Raw genomic sequence first — 22,530 nt, forward strand, 5'->3', positions numbered from 1 at the left:
AAAAAAAAAAAAAAAAAAGCCGCGATCACGATCAGCGGCGTCAATTGAAAAAAAAACAAAAAAAGCCGCAATCCGCGGCGGCAGTTCAGCGGCAGGTCCTTCACTCCTAGAGAGAGTGAGGGACCTGCTGCCCCTGAATTGCTGCAGGTGCCGCCCTCTCCCTTGGCTGCCCCAAGCACCTACTTGTTAAGCTGGTGCCTGGAGCCGGCCCTGCATGTAGACGTACCGTAGCTGTCAGTAGCAGTAGGGTTCTTACCTTCTATGGATATGCTGCTGGAGGACAACATGATGGCCACATTGAGCCAGTGAGCCATTACAACCTGGCCCGCTCCATGGGAAAGTGCTTACTACCTACTCAATATGTCCCCAACACAGGGGTCCCAGAGCGATCCATTTCCCCCACTCCCAAAACAACATAAACCAGCCCCACTCCTCTCTCAGGCCCCCAGACCAAAGGCCTCCAAGCTCTCACCATGCAGACTGCTGGCGTGATGAAGAGCCAGCAGTATTTGATAATAGGCCATGGCCTGTAACCAATCATGTCTTCAATGTTATCATAGAAACGATCAGCACCTGAGAAAGACAGGGAGGGAGACCCTGTTAACAAAAGGGAACAAGAGTAATGGTCATGGCCCAGAGAGGATACTGACCGACAGGAAGACCCATGTGGACAGGAGTGAGCTCAGAAATGGGGCATTATGGGTAATACAGATAAGCACAAACAAGGGAAATTTGTTAGGGTCAAGGACTTCCTTGCTGGCATGAGGCAGCTTCTCCAGCCAGCTCCCCCTGGGCTCTGCTGTCAGGAGGCTCCCAGGATCTAAGTCCCTGGGTACGGAAGTGAGGACACGTTGTGCTACTGTCTGTAAAGGGTTCCAATGTACCAGGTTTACAAAGGGGATCTGTGGCCTGGTGCTCTTGGGGATAACAGAGAGACCAGCCCCAGTGAGGGGACGAGAGTCCACTCAGGGATTCGGAGTCAGTGAAAGCTGCCGGCCACCAGGCCCGTACTCACCATACACCCAGCCAATACAAAGCGTCTCAAAGATGGCAACGAAGAGCAGGCACATGCCGCTGGCAGCGTAGTAATCAAAGAGCTGGAAGATGTACATCCCACCCTGGGAGGGGGCAAGCAGGGAGAAGAGAGAGAGAAGAAATCTAACTAAGGGACAGGTCAAGCCGTTCAGCTGGAGAAAGAACCAACTCAAGTCTTTGGCACCTTCCTGCCCCACCCTCTCCTGATAGAGTCTGATGACAAGCTTTCCCCTTATAAGCCCAACCTGGCCAAGACCTGATCTGCACTGGGGACCTCTGTGGAAATCCTGTTTTCCCCAGATCCCATCCCGGCTCTGTCTGCAGCCTCTCATTTCCAGGAGAGGATAAGTCACTGTTCAGGAGTTTGGAGTTATTTTTAGGACAGTCTGAAAAAAAATAAGCTTGGTAGTGGGAAATGGGAAAAGAGACTCACAGGTCAATATCTCTAATGTTCAAAAATCAACCCAGACTCCAAATTTGCACCCAGATATAATGGAGTGCAATTTTGCAGGCACAAATCATTGGGGGCCCAAATTTTAGCTGGCTTAATTGCCTAATTCTACAGGTGCTGCTACAACACGGGCCGGCAATTAATTCCAGGCACAAAATTGCAGGTGCAAAATCAGGGGCAGCTTTTCAAAAAATCAAGCCCAAAGAGAGACAGAAGGAGCCAGAGAGAGAGAGAAAAACCCACACACAGGTATCACCCCCTCCCACCACTGCCGAAAGGGAACCTGGGCCCAATTCTGATCTCACACCAGCAGAATTCTATTCACTTCCATGGGGCTAATCCCAGTTTACACAAATAGACATGAGGTCAGAACCAGGCCCAGCAGCTTCCTGTACACATAGTGCTCATAAAGGTCCCATCAAGTAAGGAAGAACGGGATAAAGATGCTCCAATAGCCTTCAAATGAGACAGGAATAGGGCTTGGTTTGCATAAAACTCTGAAAAGTCCTGACCTTCAAAACACTCTCTCAGAGGCCAGCACAGAGGAATGGTCCACGAGAGTTTAGGACAGGCAATGAAAGCTGCACTATCCAGTTGAAAGAATTTTTAGCGAGGCAGAATGTAAAAACCTGCACTGGAATTGGGCCACATCACTGCAGAGCAGCTCTTGTAAAATACACCCCGGAATCCTTACTGACCACTCGGGTCAGGACTCCCCTTTAAACCCCGCCCCAAAGCTGCCAATTCCAGCAGCACAGTGCCCACTAGTCCCGTGCTGAGATTCAGTACTGAAATAAGAGGGCAGAGCACCACCTAGTGAATCAGTAACACCACTAAAAGAACAGGAGTACTTGTGGCACCTTAGAGACTAACAAATTTATTAGAGCATAAGCTTTCGTGGACTACAGCCCACTTCTCTTGTTCTTTTTGCGGATACAGACTAACACGGCTGCTACTCTGATACCTGTCATAGTAACACCGCTGTTTGCAGCACCTGGGGTGCGCCTTAGAGGTCTCCCATCTGAGCACTGACCCAACACTGCTTATCTTAGGAGAGCACATAGACTACAGTCCCAGGTGGAATTGCTGCAGCTGGGCTCCTAATCCAGCCACAGGGTCTAAAGTCCTCTTTCTGCCCAGAGGGATTTCAGTCAGATGTGACCAGAGCACCCCACAGACTGTGAGCTACAGGAGGGATGGAGGGAGGGATTCCTATCTCTGAGTCTACCTCTGTGAGCATGACCAGTCCTACAAGGTAGGAGAGGATGGAGACAAGCAAGATGAGGATCTCACGGCGGTTTTGCTTCCGGAAGATGGTGGGGTACATGTCGATAACAGCTGTCACCAGGCTCTCCACACAGACGAACTAGGAAGAAGAGAATTCACACACCTGTCAGCACACTCCTACTATGCCAGCTGGCTGGGCTTCATTGCTCCACGGCCTCTTGCTCTCAAGACAGGTTTCCCTCAGCCAGGAGAGACCGCACACATTCAACATTGGGAGCTAGCCCCAGTCATGCCATGGCTGTCCTAGGAACTTCCATTCGCATCCATGCCTCAATCACTTACTAAGGGCATGCTGCTGGAAACCAGTGCCAGGCCATTTCCAAATCCCCCACTAGGCGTGCTGCTGAAATCAGCTCACAGCCTTCCTTCCATCATCCAACAGCCAGGCTCTAAAATCCATACCAGTGCCATGCTGAGCATTCCCACTAGGGGGTGCTACTGAAACCACGGCCCTGACTCCAAAAGGTATTGCTGTAAACCAGCATCATGGTTTCACAGGACATCTGCTCAGCCCCCTTCCCACACAACACCACAGAATGGGCTGCAGCTCTTCCCTATGCTGCATGGGCTGGATGGACAGAGGAGGCTCGCAGTGAGCATGACATTATTATCATCATAGCGCACAGACGCTCCAACTGAGATTGGGGCCCCATTGTACCAAGCACTAGACCAACACACAGTGGGACAGCTTCTGCGCCAGAGAGTTTACGCTCTAGATAGAGCGAACAGGCAATTGAGGTGAAGTTACCGGCCCAAGGTCACACAGCAGGTCAGTAGCAGAGCTGGGAATAGAACCCAGGTCACCTGAATCCCCGTCAAGTGCCCTGTCCACTGGGCCCGTCCGTGTGTCTGAGCCCATACTAGATTAAGTGAGAGCTGACGGGGGCGCTCTACTCTGTCTGGACAGGGGAATGTGCTTTGCTACCTCAGAACTTGTAGCCAGGTGTTTCCCTCACCACCTGGCCATTTATCAAGTGGAATGTTTTGGCTGTCAGTTTGAAGGGAAGCTGGCCAGACAAGAAGGAAGCACTCGTGTCCTGTCTGTGCATCTGTACCTGGCTGTCCAGTCCCAGCAGAACCACCATCAGGAAGAAGCAGCAGGCCCAGAGTGGGGAGAAAGGCAGCATGACGACAGCTCGAGGGTATGCAATAAATGCCAGGCCAGGCCCTGTGAGAAGAGGGTCATTTATAGTAGATGGTAGAGACCAAATCTAGAAGCCATCAGCTGCACCATCGCCTTGCCAGGCAGTGAGGAAGAGGTCACCAAAGCAGAATCAGGGAGATTAGCAGCTCAGAACTGGTCTATGGCACCCACCCACCTGCAAAACACACCCCACCTTCCCTAATGAATTCACTCCTAGCACTAGGAACTACCATTCAAGAAATGGCTCCGTTGCTGGGTGAGGAAGATCAGAGGAACCAGAGCAGGCTACGGCTCTACTACCAGGAGTGAGGGCAGACGAGCCACAGCAGGCTGTGGACTCCACCTCCATGGCTGGGAGCTGGTGGACTCCTAATGTCCATGCAGAGCAAACAGGAACTCAGATCTTAATGTTTCATGCCAAAGATCCACACGCCATAACCACCTTGGGACTCAGTTTATTTATCTCAGAAGAGCTGAGTTGACCCTTCTGGGATTTGAACCTGGGGTTGCAATTAATCTCGTTTCATTGTGGTTCATTGTGCCTCTTAGAGAGTCAGCAGCTTTGGGACACCCCTCAGTCACTGTTCTCTGCTCTGCTCTCTTTACAGGAGCTCTTTTGTCCGAGACAATGCAGAAGAGGAGTCCAGGGTCAATGTCAGGTGACCGGAGATTGTCCCACATTAGCAATGGCCCACCCTACCCTGCACACTGCTCTTCCTGCACACCGAGCCTACTCACCTGACTCAGCTACCTCAGATATAGGGACGCCTTGTTCCTGCGCCATAAAGCCCAAGATGGAAAAGATTGCAAAGCCAGCCACAAAACTTGTACCACTGTTCAAAAAACACAGCGCAATGCAGTCCCTGGAAGGAGAAAAGACAAGCATCAGCATGGGGGAACCAGCCAGCCAAGCAGAAAAGAACATCAGCATGGGCTGGAAGGGGAGAAGCCAATCAAAAAGAAGCATCAGCAAGGCACAGCAGCCAATGAGATGAAAGCGCCCACATAGAGACACGCACATATGTCTATATTAATCATTTCTATGCAGATGTTTGAGCAGATGTCTTGACAGTGTGCGGCTGTGGATTCATCTGGGGATAAATATAGGACATGTGCATCTTCACATAATAACACTGATGCTGCTTCTTCATCCCACATACTGACAGCCTCATAATGTCACAAAGCCTAAAATAAATTCAGAACTCTTTATTTATTAACATCAACCTGTCTCTCTCTAGATCAGGTACAGTTGGCCCTCCATTACCATGGTGTCGGTGTCCCTAACGATCTTTATTTATCCTCAACACCTTTATGAGGTGGGTATTCTGTCCATTTTTGGGACCAGGTCTCCCAGGTCCCAAACTAGAACCCTAACCACCAGGCCATCCTACTTCTTATAGCAATTGCCATACAGAATCAGACCTGTGACCCATCTAATCCAGTATCTTCGCTATGACCGTGGCCAGTACTGGATGTGCCAGAAGGTGCAAATAACTGCAGAGAGAGTAATTATACGATGACCTGCCCAAAAGGGAAGTTTCTTCAAACCACAACCTGATCAATTAGTGGTTGTCTGATAGGATAAAAACTCTTATGTTTCAGCTTATCTAATGTACCTGTGGATAGTCTCATTGCTTATATAAATGCCTGATTCTTTTTTGAACCCTAGTCAACTTCTGTCCCCAAGAATATCTTGCAGCAGTGAGTTCCACATGTTACTCACATTAGGGTTTTTGCAATTTTGTTGTATCAATTTTAAATTCATTGCCTTTCAGTGCCACTGGCTGTCCCCTAGTTATGAAACATGATAAAAGAAGACATGATAGAGGTATACAAAATGAATAGTTTAGAGAAAGTGAATTGGGTGCTTCTGTTTATTCACCAAATCTTTAAACTAAACAATCCCAATCTTTTCAGTCCCTCGTCATACTCAAGTCTCCCCATGCCTCTCACTGTCTCTGAACCGCTATGTTTCTGTTCTGTCTTTTAGAGATGAAGAGATCAGAAATGAACACTACATTCCAGGAAAGGCCATACTATTGATTTCTATTAATTTATGGCATTTAATATATTCAGTATTATTATCTATATCCTTTCTTTATATAATTTGTAGCCAAGAATTCAAGACATTAAGTATATTTAGGATATAGAGGTGAAATGTAAGTACTAGTTAATGTTGTAACACAGGGCCTACAGGCGTGTAAGATATTCAGTTTAGTGACACAAGGCCTTAGTCCTAAAACAGGTTGGCATAACTCGTTGACTGAAAGATAAGTGTATCAGCAAAGTGTATGATTACAGTAAAAAATGTGTTAAGTGCTGATGGTCTGGAAACTATGCATCAATAGATTGAAAAATAGGTTGCAATGAGCCAGTTAACACTGCAAGATGCCGAACAGTGACATTTTGCAGGATTCTCTAATAACCTTAAGTTGCTATAGTAACTCATTAACATAGATGTTAATGAGAATAAAGGGAACTAAGGAAATAGCCTATAGAAAATTGGGCATCTCTAAATTAGTGGGATGTGGAAATATGAAAAAGGGATTGAATTGCTGGAGGACTGAGGAGCACAAGCGTTATCAGACACCAGCAGGAAGGTCCTGTGGTGAGAATAAAGAAGGTGTTTGGAGGAGGCCATGGAGAAGTAGTCCAGGGAGTTATAGCTGTCATGCAGCTGTTACAGGAGGCACTATAGACAGCTGCAGTCCACAGGGCCCTGGGCTGGAACCCGGAGTAGAGTGCGGGCCCAGGTTCCCCCCAAACCTGCCAATTGACCTGGACTGTGGGTTCTCCCAGAGGGGAAGGTCTCTGGGCTGTTCCCCAACCCACATGGTGAATCTCTGAGGCAAGAAAATCCGCCAATAAGCACAGGACCCACCAAGATAGAGGAAGAACTTTGTCACACTGGTGTCAGGTGTGGGATCTTGGGGTGCACAGCGCGGTGGAAGAAGGAGGGTGATTTAAACAAAAAACAAAAAAAAAGGGAGAGGGTTTATTTTTTTTCACCACAATGGATGATGTAGTGTGGGCACTAATACAAGCTATGGCGGCCCAGCAGGAGGCTACCCGTGTCCAGACAGCTGCCCAGCAGGAGGCAGTGCGGCTGCAGCAAGAGACTAATCGCCTGCTGATGGACCAGGCTGCTCAAGACTGAGCTATGTTGCAGGAACTGGTAAACCAGGTAAAGTCCCTTACAGAGCTGAATCGCGGCCACGATGGGACACGGCTCATACGGGCCAGCCATTGGCTGCAGAAAATGACACGGGAGGATGATGTAGAGGCATACCTTCTGGCCTTTGAGAGGACAGCCCTATGGGAGGCCTGGCCTCAAGATCAGTGGTCTGGCATCCTTGCCCCATTCCTGTGTGAGGAGGCCCAGAAGGCCTACACATGATCTGCCTGAAGAGGCTGGGGCAGACTACCGCCAGCTGAAAGCAGAGATCCTGGCCAGATCTGGGGTAACGACAGCAGTGCGGGCCCAGCAGTATCACGGTTGGAGGTACCAGGAAGACAAAACCCCGCGGTCCCAATTGTATGACCTCATCCATCTCACATGAAAGTGGTTGCAAACAGATTCCCGGAGTCTGGAAGACATACTAGCGGTTCTGGTCGTCGACCGATACATGAGGGGACTACCACCAGACTTTCGTGCCTGGGTGAGCCAGAACGAACCCTCCACCTATGATGAGGTTGTCACCCTGGTAGAGAGGCGAAGGACAGCGAGGGAGCTGACCCGACCAGTTAAGGAAGAGGCACCCCAGGTTAAACTAGCAGCACCAAGCCCTAAAGTTCGGGTAACTGGGCCACCAGGAGGGCCCAGGTGGAAAAAGAGAGAGGCTGAAGGCCCATCAGAGGCCACAAAGAGTCAGAGCACTGAGGGAGAAGAGGATCGTGATGTTAGATGCCCAAACCAAGAGACCAGGGAACGCCTAGGGCTCCATACAGATGTTATGACTGCGGGGAGTGGGGACACATAGCTGCACAGTGTCCCAATACTGAGGAGCCTATGCATTGTAACCTGGGGAACTGGGCAGATCCATGCTCCCTAATCCACCTTGTGGGGGTCTCACTAACTCCACATATGTATACCAGACCAGTGAAACTAAATGGGGTAGGGACCACAGCACTGGTTGATTCGGGGAGTGCTATCACGCTTATCTCAGGGAAGCTCATGAAGCGTAGTCAGCTGCTGCAAGCTAAACGTACGGGAATAACATGTGTTCATGGGACAGTTAGTTACTACCCCACCATCCCAGTAAAAATCGAGATCCAAGGGAACACTACTGAGGTAGCAGCAGGGGTAGTCCCTAAACTCCCATACCCGGTGCTCATAGAGAGGGACTTCCCAGGGTTTGGAAACTTACTCCCAGTAGGGGGATTGGAGAAAGATGGGGACCCTTAAATTGATGAGGCATCCACAGCAGACTATCAACCCCCAATCTTCTCTGAAATATCCCCAGATTTGTTCTCCACTCCCAGACAGGGTAGAAAGACAAAAAGGGAAAGAAGGGCAGCTAAGGCCTTGGGAACCCGAATACTGACCCAAAGCCAGAGGGTCGCTCTTGTAGGTAGGTGGACCCGCACAGCTGAAAAGGAGGCCACGCAGGAGGGAGAAGCACCTGAGTCTGACCCCCACCCTAATGCTTCTGAACCAGTAGAGGCAACAGAGACTGGGCCCCTAGATCCTGGGCAGATTAGCCCTGGGAGAGGAAATTTTGGACGGGACCAGGCAGAAGACCCAAGGTATGACAACATTAGGAAGGAGGTGACTGAAATAGATGGGGTCCCCGTGGAAGGGAAAACCCAGGGACCAGGACCCTACTTCATAATGAAGAAGGATCTCTTCTACCAGGTTGCACCAGTACAGGGGCAGAAGGTACAGCAGATCCTAGTACTTCAAAAACACTAGAACGCTGTATTAAGTCTTGTTCATAGTCATCTATTTGGGGGTAGAGAAGACCCTGGCATGAGTCCTATGATGGTTCTTCTGGCCCAGAGTACATGAAGAAGTGCGGAGGTACTGTGCCTCCTGCCCAGAGTGTCAGTTGCACAGTCCCCGTCCCCACTTGAGGGCACCTTTAGTACCCCTTCCCATCATAGAGGTCCCCTTCGAGCGAATAGCCATGGACCTAGTGGAACCCCTGGAGAAGACGGCTCGGGGCCACCAATATATACTTGTTGTTTTGGACTATGCTACTCGCTACTCAGAAGCCGTCCCCCTGCGGAACACGGCCTCTAAAACTATAGCCAAAGAGCTGGTGGGGATCTTTGCCCAAATGGGGCTACTGAAGGAGATATTAACCGACCAAGGAACCCCATTTATGTCGAAGCTAATGATGGACCTCTGTACGCTGCTCCATATACATACCCTGAAAACTTCGGTCTACCATCCACAGACTGATGGGTTGGTAGAAAGGTTTAACCGAACCCTCAAGGCTATGATAAGGAAGGTGGTAAGTCGGGATGGGAAGGATTGGGACACCCTACTACCCTACCTTATGTTCGCTATCCGGGAGGTACCACAGGCCTCAACTGGGTTTTCCCCCTTCGAGTTATTATACGGGCGTCACCCCCGTGGCATACTAGATATCGCCAAAGAGATCTGGGAAGAGGAACCCAATGAGGGGAGAAATATAATAGACCATGTAATGCAGATGCGAGACCGGATAACCAGGGTTACCCTTATTGTACAGGAACATTTGGAGAAGGCACAGGAGGCCCAGCGAACCCATTACAATCGCCAGGCAAAAGTGCGACAGTTCCAACCAGGGGATTGGGTTATGGTGTTGGTACCCACGGCAGAAAGCAAGCTTCTGGCCCAATGGCAGGGGCCCTATGAGATGGTTGAACCCATGTGGGAAGTAACCTACAAGGTGCGGCAGCCAGGACGCAGAAAACAAGAACAGATTTATCACGTTAACCTTCTGAAACCCTGGCATGCACAAGAGGCATGCACAACGGTCCAAAAAGACCTAACCCAGGAAAACAAGCCTTCCAAACAGGTGAGAGTGTCTCCCGATTTAACACCAGACCAGAAGAATGAGGTGTCTGAGATGATCTTCCGGAACCAAGATGTGTTCTCGACAAAACCGGGTCGAACAACCGAGACATATCACCACATCGTCACGAACCCTGGGGCCAGAGTAACAATGAGGCCCTATCGGGTGCCAGCGGCAAAAAGGGAGGAAATAAAAGCAGAAGTAAAAAAAATGCTAGAGTTGGGGATCATCGAAGAATCCCAGAGTCAGTGGTCCAGCCCAATCGTGCTGGTGCCCAAACCTGATGGCACCACAAGATTTTGCAGTGACTTCCAGTGACTAAACGAAGTATCCCAGTTCGACGCGTACCCCATACCTCGCATAAATGAGCTAGTGGACCGTCTGGGTAATGCCCGGTACTTGACTACCCTAGACTTGACAAAGGGGTACTGTCAGATTCCCCTTGCAGAAGAAGCAAAGGAAAAGACTGCATTCTCTACACCAGAGGGTCTTTTTCAATATACTGTCCTCCCTTTTGGACTACATGGGGCCCCAGCTACCTTCCAGCGCCTCATGGACAAGCTATTACGCCCGCATAACAGTTATGCTGCTGCCTACTTGGACGATGTGGTCATTCATACCCCAGACCAGGAAACCCACCTGGAGAAGGTGGAGGCAGTCCTCAATACCTTCAGGCGAGCTGGCCTTATAGCAAACCCTGCCAAGTGTAGGGTTTATAGAGGCCAAATATCTTGGCTACATTGTGGGAAAAGGTTTGTAAAACCCCAAGTGAACAAGTTAGAGGCCATCCAAAATTGGCCCCAACCAAGTCGCAAGAAACAAGTCCGGGCGTTCCTAGGCGTGGTGGGGTATTAACGACGATTTATCCCCCACTTTGCCACAAGGGCAAGCCCCGACAGATCTAGTGAAAGCCCATGGACCTGATCTGGTAAGATGGTCTGACGCAGCAGAGGAAGCATTCACAGACCTACGGACTGCCCTCTGCAATAACCCCGTACTGATAGCCCCTGATTTCACCAAGGAGTTTATCCTGCAGACGGATGCATCAGAAGTAGGGTTGGGGGCCGTTCTATCACAGATGGTCGGGGAGGAGAAACACCCAATTCTATACCTCAGTCGGAAACTCCTTCCAAGGGAACAAAAATATGCAGTGGTGGAGAGAGAATGCCTCGCTGTAAAATGGGCCATGGAAACATTGCGCTACTACCTGCTCGGGCGCAGATTTGTCCTCGTGACTGACCATGCCCCTCTTCAATGGATGCAGCGGAACAAGGAGAACACAAGGGTGACCGGATGGTTCTTATCCCTCCATCCTTTCCAGTTCCATGTGCAACACAGAGCAGGGAGCCGTCATGGCAACGCCGACTGCTTGTCACGTGTGCACTGTCTGGCATCCCAAGCTGCCCAACCCCTTGGCATTGAGCAGGGGGGAGGGATATGTGACAGACCCAGACCAGTGGGGTACAGGAGTCTGGTAGAGGGCAAATATACTGGTCACTGGATGAGTAGTTTTCTGTTCCCTGAGTGACCAGAGAAGGGGCTGCACTAGAGTAATCAGGAACCTGCTAGAACCAGTTAAGGCAGGCAGGCTAATTAGGACACCTGGAGCCAATTAAGAAGAAGCTTCTAGAATCAATTAAGGCAGGCTAATCAGGGCACCTGGGTTTTAAAAAGGAGCTCACTTCAGTTTGTGGTGGGAGTGTGAGGAGCTGGGAGCAAGAGGCGCAAGGAGCTGAGAGTGAGAGGGTGTGCTGCTGGAGGACTGAGGAGCACAAGCGTTATCAGACACCAGGAGGAAGGTCCTGTGGTGAGAATAAGGAAGGTGTTTGGAGGAGGCCATGGGGAAGTAACCCAGGGAGTTGTAGCTGTCATGCAGCTGTTACAGGAGGCACTATAGACAGCTGCAGTCCACAGGGCTCTGGGCTGGAACCCGGAGTAGAGGGCGGGCCCGGGTTCCTCCCAAACCTCCCAATTGACCTGAACTGTGGGTTCTCCCAGAGGGGAAGGTCTCTGGGCTGTTCCCCAACCCACATGGTGAATCTCTGAGGCAAGAAAATCTGCCAATAAGCACAGGACCCACCAAGATAGAGGAGGAACTTTGTCACAACGAAAGCATAACTCAGGATAAATGGGTGTTGACTGGCCTGTGTGCTGTGGGGAGTGAGGGGGCACGCATGGGAAGATGCCATGACGACAACACCAGGTGACTATGATGGTGATGAAGACTATGACTGACACTCCAGGCTCTGCAAGCAGGAGATGTCATGCCAGTCAAAGGGCTAAACACTTTGCACTCTCTATCTGCTATTGTATTTCATTGTTTGTGGGATTGGTTTATCTGCTGAGTGGATTTGTTAATAAAGGGACTTGTGATAAATTGCAATTGTTTCTCGTGTGCTTCTAGGGTCTCGGATTCTAATGGGACTGATAATAGCCCTCTGGAGATGCTGTAGCCCTTTGGAGACTGAACCTATATTGACCACTATGCTCTAAACAGATTAAAAAATAATATTAAAGAATCCATCCATCAATAAGGCTATAAAGCTAATGTTGCATTTGCTTTTCAGACCCCCTGCACAATGAGTAGTTCTCTTCATTGATCCACCCACAATAACACCCATCTGTTTTTCCAGAAAAGTTACCATTAATTTAGGACACACAAGGTGATAGCAGTGCAAATTATTCATTTCTACATAAATTACTTTGCATATGTCAACATTGAACAGCATCTGCCATTGCATTGGCCAATCACCTAGCTTGGTTAGGTCCATCTGATATTCCTCACCATCTTCTCTAGTTTTGACTGACCTAAATCATCTTGTTGCTGTCTCACTGTCCACCCCATTTTCCAAATCGTTAGTGACTATAGGGAACAACACTGGTCCTGGTAATCTATGGGGCACCCTGATGTTATTTTTTTGCCACATTGAAAACACTGGTCTACAATTTTTGAGAAGTCGTCTGCTTCAGAGATAAAATGTGCTATTTATTATGTATTTTGATGTGCTGAATTCAAATATGACAATTAAAACAACTGGCTACTGTTTCTAAGATATTTAAGTTTTTACATTTTATGTCTATGTATATTGTGTAGATAGTAGAGTTTTAATCATAAATTATAAACCTAGGTCTTTTCATGTGTTTATGGTTGCTTTACATGATAATATTTCACCTGTCCTGTTTATGTAACACTTTAAAAATCAGCAAAAGGGTTATATAAATAAAATTTATTATGAAACAAAAGGCAAAAAACTATTATGTACATAGTTTAGTCCTATTCAGTGTCTACTCTGTGCTTCTTGGCTTGTCTCTTGTATTCATTAAATGGAGGATCTCTTGTCACTGTCCAGCAATAGTCTGCAAGCATTGATGGGCTCCATTTGCCCTGATAGCATTTCTCCATTGTTGCAATGTCCTGGTGAAATCGCTCGCCGTGCTCGTCGCTCACTGCTCCGCAGTTTGGTGGGAAAAAATCTAGATGAGAGTGCAAAAAAATGTATCTTTAGTGACATGTTGCAACCAAGGCTTTTGTATGCCTTGAGGAGGTTTTCCACCAACAACCTGTAGTTGTCTGCCTTGTTGTTTCCGAGAAAATTTATTGCCACTAACTGGAAGGCTTTCCATGCCGTCTTTTCCTTGCCACGCAGTGCATGGTCAAATGCATCATCTCGAAGAAGTTCACGAATCTGAGAACCAACAAAGACACCTTCCTTTATCTTAGCTTCACTTAACCTTGGACATTTTCCATGGAGGTACTTGAAAGCTGCTTCTGATTTGTCAATGGCCTTGACAAAGTTCTTCATCAGACCCAGCTTGATGCGTAAGGGTGGTAACAAAATCTTCCTTGATTCAACAAGTGGTGGATGCTGAACACTTTTCCTCCTAGGCTCCAATGACTGTCGGAGTGGCCAATCTTTCTTGATGTAGTGGGAATCTCTTGCACGACTATCCCAGTCACAGAGAAAACAGCAGTACTTTGTGTATCCAGACTGCAGACCAAGCAAGAGAGCAACAACCTTCAAATCGCCACAAAGCTGCCACTGATGTTGGTCATAGTTTATGCACCTCAAAAGTTGTTTCATGTTGTCATAGGTTTCCTTCATATGGACTGCATAACCAACTGGAATTGATGGCAAAACATTGCCATTATGCAGTAAAACAGCTTTAAGACTCGTCTTCGATGAATCAATGAACAGTCTCCACTCATCTGGATCGTGAACGATGTTGAGGGCTGCCATCAGACCATCGATGTTGTTGCAGGCTACAAGATCACCTTCCATGAAGAAGAATGGGACAAGATCCTTTTGACGGTCACGGAACATGGAAACCCTAACATCACCTGCCAGGAGATTCCACTGTTGTAGTCTGGAGCCCAACAGCTCTGCCTTACTCTTGGGTAGTTCCAAATCCCTGACAAGGTCATTCAGTTCACCTTGTGTTATGAGGTGTGGTTCAGAGGAGGAGGATGGGAGAAAATGTGGGTCCTGTGACATTGATGATTCAGGACCAGAAGTTTCATCCTCTTCCTCATCTGACTCAAGTGAGAATGATTCTGGTGCATCGGGAACCGGCAGTCCTTCTCCGTGGGATACTGGGCGTATAGCTGATGGAATGTTTGGATAATGCACAGTCCACTTTTTCTTCTTTGACACACCTTTCCCAACTGGAGGCACCATGCAGAACTAACAATTGCTGATATGATCTCTTGGCTCTCACCAAATCATTGGCACTGCAAAAGGCATAGGTTTCCTTTTCCTGTTCAACCACTTGCGAAGATCTGTTGCACAAGTGTTGCAGCATATGTGTGAGGCCCACCTCTTGTCCTGATCTCCAATTTTGCAGCCAAAATAAAGGTGATAGGCTTTCTTAACCATAGTGGTTATACTGCGCTTTTGTGATGCAAAAGTCACTTCACCACAAACATAGCAGAAGTTATCTGCACTGTTTACACAAGTACGAGGCATCTCTGCTCACTTTGGCTAAACAGAAATGTGTCCCTTTGCAAAATCAAACACTGACAAATAAGAGCACGACACTGTATGATTTCTAGAGCTGATATAGGGCAATTTGTTCAGCAGAGTGATGTAAGCTTCGTTATGATTGCATCATCCATGACTTCTAGGAATAACATGATGCAATTCATAGCATGTATGACGCAATACCAGTTTCAGATTGCATCATTCATTGTTTTGCCTAAAAAGCAAGTACTGTCCAAACCCAGTCATAGATTTATTCATAGATCCAGTCAAAGATGTATTTTAGTCATTTCTGGTTTAAATTGAGATCCCTTCCCTTTATAACTCACTTATCCTGCGCCATTCCCAAGTCAAGGGTCGTATATACTGACCCAAGAGCATATCTTGAAAACTAGAGCCAGTCAACAATTTTAAGCATCATTTTTGTTCTCAGTGACCCAAAATTAGTAAAGTTTGACTACATTTATTTCAGAAGCATTTTGGCTGTAGAGCAGTGAAATTGACTGTTTGTTCCTACATAAGCCCCAGGCTTGCAGAATGTAGGACAGACCCATGAGAAATAGAACTACCTAGGGAAGAGGATGGTATGAAGGACTGGCACCAAAATAAAGAGCTATTCATCTAGCACAGCTCAGCAGTAAAGGAATGTTGTTACTATTTGATGGCTAGATGGTTAAATGGCTTGTATGGAACACCACTATCACTTTCTACTTCAAAGGCACCTTCCATCTGAGGCTATCAAAGTTCTTTACAACCTTGCTGTGAGGTAGGTAATTGTCATTATCTCCATTTTGCAGGTAGGGAAATGGACACACAGATAGATTGCCTGTGTTACCAAGGTCACACAGTAGGTCAGCAGCAGAGCCAGGAAAATAACCCAGGTCTTCCTGTGCCATGCCTCAAACACAAATCCTTTGTTCCTTCCTCTGCCATCCTTCTTCCCCTCAAATGAGATGGGGGGCCTCTCAGTCCAGTTCTCACTGGACAGGTGTCCACGCCACCACAACTGGCAATGAACCTAATCTTAAGGGGAGAAGAGACTGTGGCACCGGAGTGTAAGCTCCTCAGGACACAGCACAGCCCATGTCTTTAGCTTTTAGAGAATCACCATGCAAACCTACAGGGGCCACAGTAACAAACAAATTCTAATATATTTAAAGACAAGGAAGCCCAGTTTAAAAAGTAGTTTAACTGACAGAGTAGGAGGGACTTGTCTGGATATAAACGCAATGCCCCAGTTCTTCCCACTTTGTACAATTCATCTGGATACCGTGCTGACAGATAAACGTCGCATCAAGATAAAAGGTGTTCTGATTGGTGAGTGGGCAGCTTTCTGGGGCTGCACGAGCCTTTCACCGCTGGAGACACGGTTCCAAATGCTGGAAGCATCTAATGTGATAATGACTTGGCTCTCACATTCTTTCCCACCTGCGCACTTCACAAGACTATCAGACAACTTGGTACAATTTAATAGGATTGACAGTTTCTGTTCAAGGATAGACCAGCGCTAACTAGAACAGCAAGGGGAAGGCTGCATGTTAGGAGTCAGATGCATTGGCAAGACTGAATGTGGTTTCCAGGACTGGAATGCCCGTGGTTGCTGTAGGACAAGAGTGAGGTTTAGTGAGAGTTGTGTGAGGGACCAGGACTGCAATAGCAAGGAGAATTGCACGGTGAGGATTGACTGGAATGGCAGAGCTTCAGGGGGAAAGACTCAATCATTTGTGTGTTTTCTAAATCATAGAATCATAGACTATTAGGGTTAGAAGAGCTCTCAGGAGGTCATCTTGTCCAACCCCCTGCTCAAAGCAGGACCAAAACCAACCAGGGCTTTGTCAAGCCGAGCCTTGAAAACCTCTAAGGATGGAGATTCCACCACCTCCCTAGGTAACCCATTCCAGTGCTTCACCACCCTCCTAGTGAAAAATCCACTCAAGCCTTTGTAAAGGGGAGAATGCTTCTGCTTAATGGCACCATAAGCAGAATTCCGCCTCAGAGCTTTTAAAGGATTACAATGTGAGCAAGTGGCAAGCTCAGGGGTGGGGGAAAGGAGGACCTCTCACCTGTGAAGCACCTGGGAAACTACTAAAGTTCCTCTTGAGGACAGATCATGGAGGATTCAGTTTCAGAAACATGGCAGGAGAAATTGGTTTTCAAGTAAAGCAGCAACTGGCAAGAGCGCTCTTCTGCCTCAAGAGGAAAGAGGGCATGAGGCACTTCCTCAAACTTAACCTGGTCAGCTGTCTCCTTTGGCAGAGCCGTCTGCTATCTGCAAGGGCTCAATGGCATTCAGGGAGAAACATGGATACAGTGGGGATGGGGGTCCCTGAACAATAGAATCTCATCCCGATTACCTGTAACAGTTGTTGTGGTACTTGTTGTAGCTACCCAAGGCTGTCAGGCACCCCAGGCAAATGGCATAAGAGAAGAAGATCTGCGTGCCTGCGTCCATCCACACCTGCAAGGAAGAGACAAACACAGCTGAGGAGGCGAAAAGGTCAACATGGCAGGCAGCTACACAGATTCCAGAAAGTGAGGAGAGAGAGCTGGGTTCCAGAGGCCAAAAGGCTGACCTAACCAGCATGAACGGTGACAGTGAGAAAAATTAAACATGGGGTATGCAGATAAGCATGCTCTAGGACAGAATGTCTAGATACAGCTGGGTTCTAGAGTTGCCGTGTACAGGGTCTCCTAAATTCTAGAGGATGGTCAAAGCACCCACTGGTGTTTAGAGTCACATGTGTGGGAATTCCAAGGACCTTGTAAGGATTCTGATTTTTCGCTTAGAGCAACCTACAAGACTTTGTGGCTATAAGAGCTCTCCAAACAGCGACAGGAGATCAGATGCCACAGAGGAGACTCCAACTACTGGAGCTAAAGGAAGCTCTCCATTTGCTGTTAGCAGTTTAGAAGCTATGACACAGTGTGGCAGTTCTGATTCCAACCACTAGAGGGCAATGCTAAACATACAGACTGGCAATGTATTATAGTATTACTTGGCTCTGAGGCTTAATATTAAGATTCAAACCCTTAAAAACAAATTCATGAAAAAACTTACTTGAAACTGTTACAATAAAGAGTTACTAAAAGAGGAAACAGGAGAGAGATTTTAGTCCCTGTCAGAGATAATGAAGTCCATTTGAACTACATTGCAATCACTGTCAAGGACATGTCCGAGTGTTCTAAGGAAGTCACATCATATGTCTGTCAATGCCACCTTTAATCTAAAAGCCTAGCTCTATGCAATCACCGATACCATTCACATTCATTCAAAAGGCTTCATTATAGCTTGATGTAGAGACAAGCTAAAGGAGAAGTTAATGAGGAAGGAAATAATAATGATTATTAATGATAACACCGCCCATTTCATACCACCTTTCGCCTTTAGCACTCAGGGAGGCAGTGAAAAACAGGGTAGAAAAAAGAAGGAAGTCAGTCTTAGCTAACAACACTGCAGGAGAGTTCACTGGGTTATTTACAAAAAGAGAGGCAATAAGGACTAGTTCAATAGGAAGAATGTAATTAGCCAAATTACAATGTAGCCAAGACAGGAAGGTCAACACCCCTCCTATCTCTTGCAAGAAGTGCTGTAAACTACAAGCAATCAGGGCTTTGGTTTTAGGGCCTGATCCAAAGCCTATTAAAATAACTGGAAAGACTCCCATTGACTTCAATGGGCTTTGAATTAGACCCTTCTCTCTCAGGCAACAAGAAAGATGGTCCCCTCCTGCATCTTCTGGGGGCACAGCTGAACCATCTCTCACAACACTTTGACTTTTGTGCAAGCCCACCCTATATGCCCCAAATCACCTCTCTCTGTAGGTGCTCCCACAAAAGGGATAACTTTGTTCTCTCTCTTTTGTACAAGTTCTCCGATGAACAGCAAGCAAGCCCAATGTAGAATATCAAGGTAGGTATTCAGATCAAAGGTTGGTTGAATTGTTTCTTTCCCAGAACTCTTCTGGTTCATCTGTTTGTATTTCTTTCTCCCAGGCTATTGTGTGTGTCAGTGTTGATTTGAGTCAATTGTCATTGGTGGTTTGGTTTTGTCTTTTTTTATTCTTATTCCAATGTCAATGTGCATTGTAACAGGATGCTGCGATCACTTTCCCTGTTGTTTTCTAGAGGAAAATCTGTTCTAGCTCAGTAGGCAGCTGCATTAAATGTTTTTCCCGCAATCACCATAAAGTAGCAAAATCTGTAAGGATGGTAGAAAAGGCAGAGCTCTTATGTTAAACTTTCTTTTGATTTCTTCCATAGACTGTTTCCCTTCTGTAAGGGATCCAGCCAAAATTCTCAATCCATCCTCCATCAAATTCAGTGGAAAGACTCCCAGTGATTTCATTGGGTGTTATGTTAGAGGTCTATGATCTGTGAGGCCAGAGGGAACAGAGAATGAAGTTTGCCTGGAGATAGCAGGCATGCAGAGGGTTAAAAATGAATCACTCTTGCTATTGTGTAGCCTATTGTCTTTTGGCAATTTAAGGTGAACAGATCCCAGTTTAATCAGGTCAAGGCTTGTCTACTTGGGGAAAATCAAGAAAGTTCATCCAAATTCAGAATTAAAGTGCCCTTAATTCGATTTAGTTTGTGAATTAGGATAAATTGAATTAATGGGTTTTAATGTGGTGTAACTAATTCACTTTAAATTCACAACTTCAGTTCATTTGGATTAATTTTCCTGAGTGCCTCCACGTAGGCAAGCCTATAGCATTTTATTTTGGATGTCCAGTGTTAGAGCTTTGGTTACCATCAGAGCTCAGTTTGAACCCCACCAACTCACCATATTGGTTGTATTTTTTAAAAATCCAGCCAGCCAACAAAACTGTTGATTGCATACTAGAGATCAGAGGGCCACCTACATATTGCACTATCCATTCACCTGTGCCGAGGGCCGGCTCCAGGCACCAGCCGAGCAAGCTGGTGCTTGGGGCAGCAGCTTGTAGGAGGTGGCATTCTGCCCAATCCTAGGGCGACACAGCCGCTTTTGTTGTTGTTGTTGTTGTTCCACTCCGGCCACCCTGTCGGGGGCAGCGGCGTGGAGGACGGGAGCGCCCTGCAGCAAGCCCGGCAGGGCAGCCCGCGTCCTTCCCTCCCAGCCGACCGGAGTGGCGCGGAGCCCTCCCGGCAGGAGGGGCCGCGTGGCAGCCCCCCGCTGAAGCCCTGGCCACCCCCCTTCTCTCTCTCCCCACTCCCTCCCCCTCCTCCCGCTAGCCGGGGCACATTTGCAGGGCAAGGAGTCCCCCTGCACCCTGGCTCCGGCCACGCCGCAGGTTTGTTTGTGGGTTTTTTTGTTTATTTTTGCTTGGGGCAGCCAGAAAGCCAGAGCCGGCCCTGCCTGTGCCCACCCAAGAGAGAGCCTCACAAAGCTGGAGCAATCACTGAGCACTTGAGCAAGGGGCTTCATTTCACCTACAAAGTGCAAAGGGTGGAGAGAGCAGCTCTGCCACTTCGGGCAAGTGCTTAGAGAAAGAAGTACTCGCCCTAGCAAGAGTTAATGCTTTAACCAAAACACTTTGTCTTGAAACTAATGCAAACAAAACTTAAGCTTGGCCTATGAGCAGGGGATACATCTATTCCCCCAAGGCCCTAACCCAGTGGTCCTCAACCTGCGGCCCAATCAGCACAGAGCTATGGCCCATTTGACATCCTCAGGGCCATACGGTAGTCCACAAAACAAATAAGTGTTAATATTACTCTATCCTATAATCATCTATAAACATATGGATCTACTGTAAATCAACCTAATCAGAGTGAGCACCAACTCAGATTATAGCTATCTTTATTCTCATTGTAAAATTATAAATGTGTTTCTTGAGCCAGGGGACATTCCATTTGTGGTTTGAAAACAGGTCTTCTCGGCCTCACTGAAGCTTCCTTATGTTGCTCAAGCAGGCTGCTTAGGGTGTGTATGCTTCTATGATGAGGTCCCCTCTGACTTCCCTCCATTTGTGGTAGTCCCAAGTTCTCCAGATCTCCTGCACAGGTAAAACCACCTCTAGTTCATCATGAAAGGTGCCTCTCTACACCTGATCCAGAGCTATCCTTGGAACAATATTTCTTGTTGGATTACACAGATCAGGAGTTACTTTAAAAACAAAATAAAAAAAAAAAAACCTCTCTCCTGCACTGCTGAGTTCTCTCTCCCACAAGGTCTTGGGAGAAATACATTTTTTCAAACAAAAAATTCCTTCTGCATGTCTGACAAAAATTCCTTGTCATTTATTAATTTTATGATAGTTGGTCATGACCTTTCACCAGATAACAAAAATTAATTTTAATCCAATTTTTTAAAATTTAAATTGGATTTTTTTATTTAAATTATAAGAAATTGTTCTTTGTAAAAATAAACCTGTTTAAAATGAAATCTGAATTTAGTATAAAAGATGGTAAGGCCTAAACATATTACAATCTCTTAAAATATTTAAATACAAAATAAATATACTGAATCCATGAACCGCTATCAGAAACTTTGCGCTAAAAGATGCTTTTCTATATAAAAAAAGAATCAGGGGGAAAAATCTAACTTTTGAGATCAAGCTTTATAAATACAGCACAATAGGTTGTGTACCATATTAAGGGCTTGATCATGTGGGGGACCCAGAGGTTACTGGATTCAAGAGATTGGTAAAGCCATCACAGGCGTTGGGACCCTGCCTGTGACTCCAGGAGACACCATCCTCTATCTCAGGGTCTATAACTGAAAGCCATATGTGGAGTCGGAAAGGAATTTTCCCCCAAGTCAGATTGGCAGGGACCTTGGGGTGTTTTTTGCCTCCCTCTGCAACATGTGGGGGGGGGTCACTTGCCAGGATTATCTGGGTACATCTCATTAAATCATTTCCCTGCCATTGCAGGGGCCTGGTGCACCTTGGTCCTTCCTATTCTCTGCCCGAGGCACATCATAGGCCTGGTCCCCACTAAGTCCCCACTTCGGACTAAGGTACGCAAATTCAGCTACGTTAATAACGTAGCTGAATTCGAAGTACCTTAGTCTGAATTTACCACGGTCCAGACGCGGCAGGGAGGCTCCCCCGTCGATGCCGCGTACTCCTCTCGGCGAGCTGGAGTACCGGCGCCGACTGTGAGCACTTCCGGGATCGATCCCAGAACATCGATTGCCTGCCGCCGGACCCTCCGGTAAGTGAAGACAAGGCCAGAGTCTAGGCTCTTTTGGGGCTGTAAAGCTTTGGTCTAATTTCAGTTGTTCAGGTGCTGAGTGGTGTTGGTGGCCTGTGATATACAGGAGGTCAGACTAGATGATCCAATGGTCCTTCTGGCCTTAAACTCCATGGCTATGTCTGCACATATGGTAATGTGTAGAGTACATGCACTACACACACACCTACATGAGTACAAACAGCAGAGTAGACAGGGAGGCACTGCTTAGATAAGCAGAGTAAAGACATGCCAGAACCTCAGGGTATGTACCCTACATGGATCTCCACACAACTGAGCAGTGCCTCCATCTACACTGCTATTTTTAGCCTGCTGCTGGAGCCTTTCCCTGCATCCACACTGCAGAATGACAGGGCTCGGACTCAAGTCACGGTGGGACTCAGGCTCTGACCCACCAGGTCCTAGGACATGGGTCCTGAGTGCTTGCTAACCCAAGTCAGACTGATTTGTGTGTGG

At 47.3% G+C, this 22,530-nt stretch overlaps 1 protein-coding gene across 5 annotated transcripts in view; it reads right to left on the reverse strand.

Annotated features, from left to right (window-relative positions):
• LOC117882338 (sodium- and chloride-dependent GABA transporter 2) overlaps positions 1-22,530 on the reverse strand; it is a 69,175-nt gene that overhangs the window by 2,904 nt on the left and 43,741 nt on the right. For all 5 annotated transcript variants that reach the window (XM_034780513.1, XM_034780496.1, XM_034780504.1 and 2 more), the window contains 6 exons: positions 17,250-17,353; positions 4,656-4,780; positions 3,829-3,941; positions 2,715-2,852; positions 1,016-1,118; positions 473-573 (listed from right to left, as the gene is read on the reverse strand). In XM_034780513.1, the coding sequence (XP_034636404.1) occupies positions 473-573; positions 1,016-1,118; positions 2,715-2,852; positions 3,829-3,941; positions 4,656-4,780; positions 17,250-17,353 (684 nt within the window). The remainder of the gene's footprint in view (positions 1-472; positions 574-1,015; positions 1,119-2,714; positions 2,853-3,828; positions 3,942-4,655; positions 4,781-17,249; positions 17,354-22,530) is intronic.

This window comes from Trachemys scripta, chromosome 1 (assembly GCF_013100865.1).
Source record: "Trachemys scripta elegans isolate TJP31775 chromosome 1, CAS_Tse_1.0, whole genome shotgun sequence".
NCBI lineage: Eukaryota > Metazoa > Chordata > Testudines > Emydidae > Trachemys > Trachemys scripta.